The following is an 11,908-nucleotide window of genomic DNA, read 5'->3' on the forward strand; positions in this document are numbered from 1 at the left end:
GTGGTAGAGCGCTTGCCTCGAATGTGTGAGGCACTGGGTTCAATCCTCAGCACCACATAAAAACAAATAAATAAAGATATTGTGTCCATCTACAACTAAAAAAAATTTTTTTAAAAGAATTGTGAAAAAGAACCTGTAGTAAAATTATGTATATGTCAAAATTATAAAACTGAATCCAGAGAGAATTCAGTGTTACAATGAGGGATATTTTGATGAACTGATTTGAAACTTTATAATTCAAATATAATGGTTCCTTGTTAAAAAAACAACAACAACAAAGAACACCACAATTTTAGATGATTTTTTTTAAGCGGCAAGAGGGGCATACTCTGAGAACTGAAGTTTGTTCGTTCATTCATTCATTCATTCATTCATTTTGCATGAATGAACCTAATAATTGATGGTTCATAGTGTCCTGCCCTTTGGTTCTTGTGTCCCCAAAAGACATGAATTCAAGCAAGATAGATAGATTATAGCAAAAACAGTCAAAGTTTATTGAAAGATAGTATACTCTCAAGAGATAGAAGGCAAGTAGGTTGTCTCTAAGGAGATAGACCATTAGCACCTTTGTCCTCTAAAATTTATCATTATTTAAACAGGATCTTGTAATTTATTCCTCCTATTCCCTATGATTAACACTTGTATAGACAATAAAACTGTATCTCCATGCATATGCCCATTACCCATAAGTACCTGCATGGAAACTCACAGGGTAGGAAGGATCAAAAGCACAATTACAATAAAATGTAAATGACATTATAATAAGGCAAAGCTAACTTTCAGTCACTCAGGCCAGTTGAAACTAGTTTGGTTTTGTTGACCAGCCAGTGGCTGCCATGGTCTTTTCCAACAAAGGCATCAATCTTTCCCTTGTGATGCATGTAGTATTTGTAGTTATTGTTCCTACACATGTTTACCCCCGATACAGGGTCTTTTTGTACATATATGAAACCTAGGTAAAGGAAAGAAAACCTTAAAGTTGGTTATAGTCATCCATCTTATAGATGTAGAAACAATCACATTGACCGCTCTTGGATTACTGATTAACATTCCATTGCTCATGTCTAATTGCTACCAACAAACCCAGGGGTGCTCACCACTAAGTTACATCCCCAACCCTTCCTATTTACTCATTTTTATTTTGAGACAGAGTCTTGTTAAGTTGGCCTAGAACCTGTGATCTTGCTTTTGCCTCCAGAGTTGCTGGGATTATAAGCCTGTGTCAGTGGGTTCTCCTAGAACTAAAGTTTTAAACTGTAAAGATTTGGTCTTCTCCTCTGTCTTCTACTTGTAATTATAAATATAAGTATAACCTTATTGTAACATTTTTCCCTTTTTAAAGACAATCTTAGTCATAAAATAAAAATACATATGCAGCATACTACCTTACACCTAAAATGAGACTAGCTTCTCGCCTGCTCATTTTCTGTTCAAATCCTCCTTTATAGTAGGACGAAAGGCTCTGTACAGGAAAGAAAAGAGCAAGAAATAATTAGTTCCATGCATGAAGTAACATAACCTCAATCCCATCACATAACAAAGTCACAGCAATGCATTTTTCTAGAAGTTGACTTGAAATTGTGGGGGAAAAGCACTAAAAAATCATCCTTTTCAAGAAATTGTAGCCAAAAGGAACACTAAAAATGTTAACAAAATTTCTTCACTTTAAAACACATTAATTTTTTTGCACTCAAATATAACTGAAGGAACAAGAGATCTGCAGAAGCAAAATGCCTCAACTTAGAGCTCTGAGGTATACTTTCTCATTGAATAACCTTGAGCAAGTCATTTATGTTGACATGGCAGACACTTTTTCTGGCTGAGAAAGAAAGTGAGTGCATCAAAATAGCAGACAAGCACACCAAGAGAGGCTGGGAAACTGGACTGAATGGTCAATATGGCTGAAGAGGTGCGAACTAGGAGGAGAGGAGGAACAGAAAAGCAATGGGGGCCAATTGTGAAGCAATGAGAAGATAGGATTTCATTTTAAGCGGAAGGAGAAACTGTTCAGAACACTGGAGTAATACAGTGTGACTTTGTTTTGAAAAGATCACTCTAATTACTGTGTGGCCAATAGTAAGGAGCAATGGTTGAAGCAGATCAGTTAACAGAACATAACAATAAAACAGGCAAGAGCTGATAATGGTATGGACCAACAAAATAGTATAACAGAAAAGATGGTGAAAAGCAGACAGATTCTGAATATATTCTAAAAGCAGAACCAAAATTTACTGTTAGACTGAATATAGGAAATGACAAAAAGAGAAGAATTATCAATGATGTAGAGGACAACATTGTACATTGTCCAGAACCCCATTCAGGAGTGAAAAATTTAAGTCCTTAGATGCTGGGGCTGCAGTTGGCAGAGAGGTTTCAGCTCTCAGACCCTTGAGGAGTGGCTTTATTTGAAAAAAGTTAATCTCATGCCCTCTTCCTGGGGTAGGCTGTTCTAATGAGTGGTTGACAAGAGGGTAGAAGCATTGTAGTTCTTTAAGTTACAGTCTTTGGACTTGCCTATATTCATTTACCACGTAATATCATTTAGTCTCATAGACCCTTCCCAACTTGGGATAACCATAATGAGCCATCCTAGCTTTGAAGGTTCTATGGGATCTATTAGGACAAAACTGCAGCCTAAATTGTGCCTCCATCCTTCTTTTTCTTTCTTTCTGTAGTTGCTGATCCTAAGAGCACTAAACTTACAGTTACTAATCTTTGTCTCAGTCTGCTTTTCAGAGAATCCAAACTGTATAAAATGATTTTAACCAAACTGTATAAAATGACTTCAAGGTTTCTGGTTTAAAACTGCCAAATTTCCATTTAATGAGTTAGAGAGCCAGGAACAATGGCACATGCCTGTAATCCAGCATCTTGGAGGCTAAAGCAGGAGGATTGCAAGTTCAAAGACAGTCTCAGCAATTTAGTGAGACTCTAAGCAACTCAGTGAGACCCTGTCTCTAAGTTAAAAAAAAAAAGTCTGGGGCTGCGGCTCAGTGGTTAAGTGCCACTAGGTTCAATCCCCAGTTACCCCCACACANAAAAAAAAAAAAAAAAAAAAAAAAGAGAGAAGGAATAGTCGTTTCTTGTGTGTAACATATATGAGGAGGATGTTTTCAAACATATTAACTTTGAAACATCTATTAAATATCTAAGTAGAGAAACTCAACCCAGAGATAACATTCCAGTCATCAGTATATAGACAGTATTTAAAGCTCTAAGATTGAATCAGATCACCTAAGGATAAGAAGTCTAAACTAAGCCCTTAAAGACAACGTGCTCATTTAGTGACATGAAACTGGAGAGGAATTAGTAAAAGTATCTGAGAAGATGGAGCAGTAAGGTAGGAGGAAAACAAAAAGCCCATATAAGGAAGTGAAAAATGGTTTCAAATACTTCTGACAGGTAAAGTAAAATGTAAGCTGAGAACTAACCTCTGGATTTAGGAAAGAGGAGGTCAAAGACTCTGAGAAGAGCTGCAGAGGGTGGGAGTGAGTTAAAGACCAAAAGGGAGGAGAGGAATGAAGGCAGCAAATAAAAATATTTCCAGGAGCTCTAAACAGATACAGGATGTGTGAAATCAGCTGTTAGAAGTACAATTAGGCACATATGATTGAACACAAGGCTATATTTTTGTAAGGAAACACAATTAAGTATAATATCCATGGGGGATTAGCTTTAGGACCCCCACCCCCAATGATACCAAAATGCTTAGATGCTCAAGTTCCTTAAAGAAAATGGCATAGTATTTACATATAACCTACACTTATATCCCTGCATACTTCAAGTCATCTCTAGATTATTTAGTATGATATAAATAATACCTAGTACAATGCAAATGCTATGTAAACAATTGTAATACTGTATTATCTAGGGGATAATGACAAGAGAAAAAAGTCTATACACATTCAGCACAGATGCAATTTTTCCCAAATATTTTCAATCTACAGTTGGTGGAATTCACAAATGTGAACCCTTGGATATAGAGGCCTGATTGCATATGTTTGAATAAAATAAAATCTGAAAGTATATATAACAAAATGTTTACACAAAAAATATCATTTTGGGGTAGTAGGATTATGAATAATTTATTTCTTTTTAACATTCTGCATTTTTAACAATGAATACATGCTATTTATATAACTTTCAAAAGCGGAATAAATAAGAATAACCAAGAAAATGATTAGAGCTTAAAAAATTGAGTCCCAGAGTCTGATCTAGACATTTATATAAACTCTTCTCTTTAACAGCTTTTTATAAATTTCTACTAAGTAGTAATTCCTGGTAATTAATTCATTCAACAAGCACTTTGGCAACTAATAACACATCAGGTATTTTCAAGTGAGATACCTATCAGTCTACCAGTACATGAGGAATATAACGTGCTTACTATTCCAAATTTTAAGTAATTTACAATATAGAATGAAAACAAATATTCCTTCACTTCTGACACAGTTTTGAGGGAGGAAAAAAAATGAATTGGTTAGTACCTATACTACCCTAGTAAGTTCTGTATCTTTCTAAACATGCAGAGAGAATACGTAGATAGATACAGAGTAGAGCTAAAGCTAGAGGTGGAAAGCAACAAGGGATTGAACAGAGGAAGAACACCTGGTTTTAATGTCTCTCAGTAAATCCAAACCTTAACTGCATGCAAACCTTACTCCCTGTTATGGTTTGGATGTGACATGTCTCCCTTTTTAAAGCTCATGTATGAGACAATGCAAAAAGGGTTAGAGGAGAAATGACTGGGTTATGAAAACCTTAACCCCAATCAGTGAATTAATCCTCTGATGAGATTAACTGAGTGATGACTGAAGGCAGGTAAGTAAGGTGTGAATGAAGAAGGTGGGTCATTGGTGGCATGCCTTTAGGGTATATTTTGTAACTGGAGAGTGGAATCTCTCTGCTCTCTGATCATCTCGTGAACTGCTCCATGCTGCCACACTCTTCTGCCATGATGTCCTGCCTCATTATGAGCCCCAAAGAATGGAATCGGTGATCTATGGACTGAGCCCTCTGAAACCATGAGCCCCCAAATAAACTTTTCCTCTTCTAAAATTATTCTCACCAGGTCCTTTAGTTACATCAAAGAAAAAGCTGACTAAATCATTCCCTAAATAAAAGCTTATTATCCAATTTAGTTGCAGCAAAATAGCAGTATCACCAACTTGATCCATAGCAGTCATTTCTACAGAGGCATATTTGTTCTATTTTTGTTTTTAAATCATGTTGAGATTAATGCATAGGGTAATTATTCAGGAAAAAAAAACATTTCTGTGAGTCTTTACCTTAGGGAGCTTGAAAATTTTGAATCATCATAATAAAGAAGAAAAATTGATGATATTTCCAGTCATTCCCACTACTGTCATAAAACTCATTAACCTTAAAAGCAAGTATTGGTATTTGTGCAATGTTTTCTTTTAATTTTTAGCTTTGCCCAAGTGGAAATGTAGTCTCAGAAAAGGCTCTTTAAAATCCAGGAAGTTGTTCGTATCCTGAAGAATTGACTAATAGGAGTAAGTCAATTGTTACATAGATAATTCTCATAGACCTTCTAAAAGAAACTTCATTTTGAAGATAGAAGCTTAATGATGTGGGAGCTGTATACAGAAAAGTATACAAAGAGAAAACAAAATAAAAACAAAATGCTGACACCTAACATACTTGCACATTTCTTTACTGAAAAATCATGCCTTCGAAAGCCATGAAATTCAGATTTTTATCACACTATTTTAAATAGAATTATCATAATTTTAATCTATTATGTTTAAGTTAGTATCTGTGTTATGAGCAGGCACAAAATTATTACTCTGTATCTTTCCTCCCTAATAATAAAGTATAACTAAAAGGTTCTCTTAAGCTTTATAATAATATATCAATATTTAGATTGCATTATTCAGATTATAAAGATCTTAAGGCACTGTAGAACCACTTCTGACAATGCTGTGGTGGGCTAAAGGAAATGTTTAGATCTATAAAAATTAGATTACTACAAGAAATAACTATATCATCAAGTAAGTGAAGTAAATAGTTATATTTGTCTAATATGATTTCCAAGAACAGAAACAGTGAGACTCTACTAGTTTTATAACCCTAAGGTTAGGGTTAGGGTTAGGGTTAGGGTTAGGGTTAGGGTCACACAATCACGAGCCACCACACAGCTTGTAGATTCAAACAGCAACTCTTTATTCCCGAACTCACACCAGCCGTCTACAATCACGTTCTGGGGAAATCCACGTTCTCTGCCCAAATCCACCTCCACTGGGCTTCTATCTCCAAAATATACTGTCTGAATCCCGTGAGAACTCAAGGGGAACTCAGGCATCAGGATACGCCCTATTCCCAGCAGGAATAATCTTAAACCTTAAACCTGGAACCTAAACCCGGAACGCCCTAATCCGCCTTGGTCCTTGAGCAAGGTCACCTACATTCAATGTCACTGCAACATGGGGTACGCTGGCAAGGAAATTGTCATACCTACTTGGCTAATGGCTCCCAGCATTTTGCATTATTGCATTCACAAAGTATAAACTACAGAAGTCAAAATAATGTCTTCCTAAAATTAGAATTAAATGCTTCAGTACCAAGAAGATATGAAATAACCCAGTTAAACCAGTCATCATTTGCTACCACTCAGTAACATGAAACACAAAAGTCCTCCAAATGGGTAAGAACTTTATCATCATCTCATGAGAAGAAATACATTTATCACAAGCTGTATAGTTTTATTACTTATAATAATTTATTTGATTTATAGAACCATAGAAGGGTGATTTTAATTAATCTATTTTTCTCATAACTTTCACTTGACCAAAAGACAATATTTTTGAAAGACAAATTTACAAATAGAAAATTAAAAGGCTTAAATAAGAAAAGTATCTTAGGTACCTCCTTTTCAGAAAAGGTTAGGGATAAATAGACATTAGCTTAATACACATTAAGCTTAATACATTAAAAAGCAAGCAAAAGAGCACTAGTTCAAAAGAGCTGACTGAATCACAAAGTTCTTTTTGTTTTCCAAAGTGCCTTTGAAATGGGAAAAGAAATATTTTCAATACAAAAAAAAAAAGGCAATATGAGGCCTAGAAAACAAGTAATGGGAAGAAATGGGACAAGAAGCAAACCAGAAAGTTTATAAAGAAATCCTGCAAGACTGAAAAACCGGTAAGATCACATATAAAGAAACACAGGGTGGTGGGGGTGTTTCAGGGAAAACACCAGGAAGGAACTGGTGTTTCTGACTCCAGCTGGTAAATCCTAAAATGTAAGTAAAGAATGAAAGAAGAGAGTCAGTGGATCCCATTTTGGAACCCAGAAAATGAGGGAGCGGGTTATCTACGACAAGGAGAAAAATTAAAGTAGACTCTGAAGATCTCAAGCCTGCCCCTGTCTTCTTGCTTTGGAAGATGTGCCTACTGACAAACCTATTCATAGGCCACTGACAATGGTATTAAGCCACTGAAGTAAATCTACCAAACTGCTGGAGAAAGCCAGGAGCATTACTTATATTAATCAACTTAGTCCTCACAAATATAAAACAACACCAAGGATCATCAGACATTTTGAAAACACTCAGTATCATGGAGGGAAAAAAACAACTAAAAGAATCAAGATGAACTGGTAACAATTGTCTCTAGAAGAATAAAACAGAGAGAAGCTTGTGTGATGGGACACATCTATAATCCCACCTACTAGGGAGGCTGAGATAGGAGATTTCCAAGTTCAAGGTGGCAGTTTAATGAGAGGACTTAGTCTCAAAAAATAATAATGCTCCTGGATTATTACAATTCTTAGTACTTAAAAAAATAATAAAATACTAATTAGAATCTTTAAAGTTATTCAAAATGATATCACATTCATTTTAAAAAGTGGATTGCTATAAAAAGAATACAAGAAAGAATTCTTGGAAATTATAAAAAAAAAAAATCACTAATGTATATAATTGAGATGGACTGAGTAACAGAATGATCATTGCTGAAAACCAACATAGTGATTTGGAAAATAAGCTGTGGAAATAACTACAGAATGTACAGCAAAAAAAGACAAGGCAAAAAAAAAATAATAAAATAAGGGCTAAAATGTTAAGAGACATAAAGGATAGACTCAAAGGTCCAACATCTTTATAATAGGAGTTCTAGAAGTAGAGAAGAAAATGAAGGAAGTGAAGGAAAAGTGAGGAAGAAGAGTCAGTCCAAAAAATGAAACACCAAGCAGATAGACACACAGAGTTTATTTGTCAGAGATGACAAATAAAGGCCATCTCTCTATAGGAGAGAGGCAAAACAGGCTTGGGTTCTCGGATTTTTATAAGGCAGGCTCAGGAATCTGAACTGGGCAGGTCCTAATGCATGGTTAAGGGTTGGGTTGGTATGAGGGAATGGTGAGCCTTTCTATGAACCGCCCTTGGGTGGGAAAGTGAAACTTTTTCCTTAAAATGGCAGCTGTCACTTAAGATGGCCATCAGATGCTAAGCAAGGACCTCATAGGAAGAAAACAATTTTTTGAATATAAGAAAACATTACAACAAAAGGCAATTTTCAAATAAGTTACCAGTTCACTGAGTTCCTAAGAATTTTCAGAACACCAATAATATAGAGAAAATCCTAAAAACTTTGAGAGCCAAAAAATGAACACTAAAAAAACCTAAAACCCCAAAACAAACAATAAAAGAAAACCAAGACAACAGGCTATCTACAATAAATACAATGAAAAAGAAGAAGAGCAGAAAATCTGACTGTGAGTATGCAGGAATGTAGAAGTGTAGGCACTGAGGTTAAGTCTCAGCAGAGAGTTCTGTAGTTCTCTCATGTTGGCTCCACTAAATTTCAAGGAACTAGTAGTGATAACTAACAATGAGAATAAAAGCAACTGTTTAACAGAGAAGAACTTACAACATTTACCATCCATGCATACCATATACACAAATTACTCCAGGCAATATTCCAGCAAAATGGAAAAAAAAAAAAAAAAGAGGAAGATGAGATTTAAAAACAAGATGTTAAAGCTTAGAGGAAATAAATAAAGTGTTACAACAATAATGAAAAGAGAATCCACTGGAACTTGAGTTTTGGGACATTCCCCTTTGAATGACAGACTGACATACAACTGTAGTTCTTTTTTTTTTTTTTTAAGTAACCTCATTTGGTTAAAAATAATTAATATTTACAAAATCAAAATACTGTAAATGCTGTATTTAGGAATTTTGACATTTGGGATTCATTAGTGTGAAGAGAAAGCACGCATATATCTCATTTTTTCAGTTTCCCTGGAGTGATTAATTTTTAAATAATTGCTTTTAAGAAACTTGTATCTTCACTGAGGTATAATTATTATGATGATGATGATTAAGATATTCTGTGATGTTTTACTATAAACTGTAAGAGTGGAACTTTGTGAAAAAGGAGGAGAAGCCAGATTTGTTAAAAGCTAAATTTCTTACCTAGAATCCGCAAAAACAGAAGGAAAGGGACTTGCACACCATTTTTTTTCTCCTTAAAAAAATGCAAGTTGCAGGGCAGGTATACACTTCAATCTACCCTATCTTACCTATGAGCTTTCTATTGAGCAGTAAGAATTTTTTTTCATTTTCTTGTTCTCTCTTCCTTTACAATTAAATAATTCCTGAAATTCTCTCCATTTATTATTGGTAAACATGGGAAGATATAACTAAAGTCCATTTAGAGAACTATGTCACTATTTCTATTACCATTACTCTCTCTTGAATCACCAACATCTAACACCATTCCCTTGTTTCATGACTTCTAACTCTGGGTCACTATAAACTAAACTCTATGTCACAGGCATAGTGATAATCAAAATGCAAATCATGCTGTGCTCAAAATCTCACAGACTTTCTGTTCATAAGAGTAAAATTTGAGGTTTTCATAGTCCATTAGGCCATAAGGATTTGGGCCCAATCTACTATTCTTCCTTTCATAGACTCCATGAAGTTACCCATTGTTATGATTTGGATATTAATTGAAGGCTTGGTTCCTGATGCAGTAATTTCAATGGAGGGACTTTTGGGAAGTGATTGGATCATGAGGTCTCTGATGTCATCAGTGAATTAATTCATTGATAGCTGAATGACTACAGGGAGGTAGTGGAAACTACAGGCAGGTATGGCATGTTTGCCTCCAAACTATAGAAGTTTTCAATGTTTACATAATATTATAAAATTGGAAAAATAACATCCTAATACTCTTTCTACAGAAGTCCCTTTATGTATAAAACATACTTATGACATTAAAACGATTAACAGTATTGCTTTTTACAATGATATTCACTTTGAAATATATAGAAAACCAATACAACCTATGACATACATGACACAGTTCACTGGGTACATGCCCATTGAGACCATATCTTGTCCCGAGCAACCTTCCTTTCTTTGTGTGTTTTCTGGCTGCCATGAACTGAGCAGATTCCCCTGCCAAACTATTTACCATGATGATTCTGCCATGGAGCCAGCCAATCAGGGACTGAAACCTCTGAAACCATGAGCCAAAATAAATCTTCCCTTCTCTAAGTTGTTTTCTCAGGTATTTGTTACAGTGATGAAAAACTAACCAAAAAGCCTTGTTGCTAAGCTCATTTCCATCTCAGTACTTCTGTAATGTTCCCACTAACCAGAAAGCTCTTTCTTCAGATGCTTGCATAGCCTGCTTCCATGTCTTCTCAGGCTTGCCTGGCCTATCTAATGAAAGATTCTTCTGTTGTTATTCTTTAACTTCTTACCCTAATTTAGTTTTCCTTAAAAACACTTAACAGGGCTGGGGATGTAGCTCAGCGGTAGACTGCTTGCCTATCTTGTATGAGGCCCAAGGTTCAATTCCTAGTATAGGAGGGGGAAAAAATGCACTTAACAGCTGGGTACAGTGGCACACTCCTATAATCCCAGCTACTCTGGAAACTGAGGCAGAAGGATTACAAGTTGAAGGCCAGCTTGATAACTTAGTGAGACCGCAATTCAAAATAAAAAATTTAAAGATGCTGGGAATGTAGTTCCGTGGTAGAATGCTCTTGGATTCAATCCCCAGTACTCTGGAGAAATTTTTTAACTAATTATAAACACTTAACACTTATAGATATTATGTATCCTACTTCATTTGTTTATGATTTATCTCTAATAAAATATAAAACATAAGTGCCTAGAGGAAAATGTCTTTGTCTGGTGCATGATTGTATCCCATGGCCTACAATGTCTGGCATGTGGTAAGGTGCTCAATGAATATTTACTTAATAAATGCTGAATACCCTGGCAATACTTTACCAAACAAAATATAAATAGGAACAAAAAATAGACATATACTCACTTTAATCACAGACATACATTTATAGGATTCCAAAATCTCTTAAAAGTTGAACCTGGGTTTAATTATTTGTCAGTATGTCATCCTTTGGAAAGGCTCATTGTTCTTGGCTAACTAAACCCCAAAAGCCTGTGATGTCTTTGCTAAAACAAGTCATTCATTCTCAAATTGCTGCAAGCCAAACTGATCTATTCTAGTTCTGCATAAATTTCTCAGAACTCAATGTTTATTTTTCAGGGCTTCAATGAGTCTTATTTGAATTGTCTTCATTGGTCACAAACCTCAGTTCATAGTGTGGCTTTTTAGATAACTATTATTATCCATTCCTCCCTTATATTCAGCTCACCAGAGTCTCTGATGCTGGTAGATGAATGGATAAGCCCTACAGGACTTCAGGCTGGAATCTTGTAATTTTGTATTTGAGATGGGTCAGGTACAGTGATATAAGGAGAGGAGTTTCAAATTTCAAGATGAAATAAACTCCTGAGTAAGCTACATAGAGGCAGGACTGTGTTTTGTTTCATCCCTCTCCCTTGCTCCTGTTACAGGGACTGGTGTACACTGGACACTCACTAAATGTTTATTGAATAAATGAA

At 35.4% G+C, this 11,908-nt stretch overlaps 1 protein-coding gene across 1 annotated transcript in view; it reads right to left on the reverse strand.

Annotated features, from left to right (window-relative positions):
- Positions 1 to 11,908, reverse strand: part of Dnajc15 (DnaJ heat shock protein family (Hsp40) member C15) — a 67,829-nt gene that overhangs the window by 19,671 nt on the left and 36,250 nt on the right. The window contains exon 3 of the mRNA XM_048800561.1: positions 1,386 to 1,479. Coding sequence (XP_048656518.1) covers positions 1,386 to 1,479 — 94 coding nt within the window. The remainder of the gene's footprint in view (positions 1 to 1,385; positions 1,480 to 11,908) is intronic.

The sequence above is a fragment of the Marmota marmota genome, unplaced genomic scaffold (genome assembly GCF_001458135.2).
Source record: "Marmota marmota marmota unplaced genomic scaffold, marMar, whole genome shotgun sequence".
In the NCBI taxonomy this organism is placed as follows: Eukaryota; Metazoa; Chordata; class Mammalia; order Rodentia; family Sciuridae; genus Marmota; species Marmota marmota.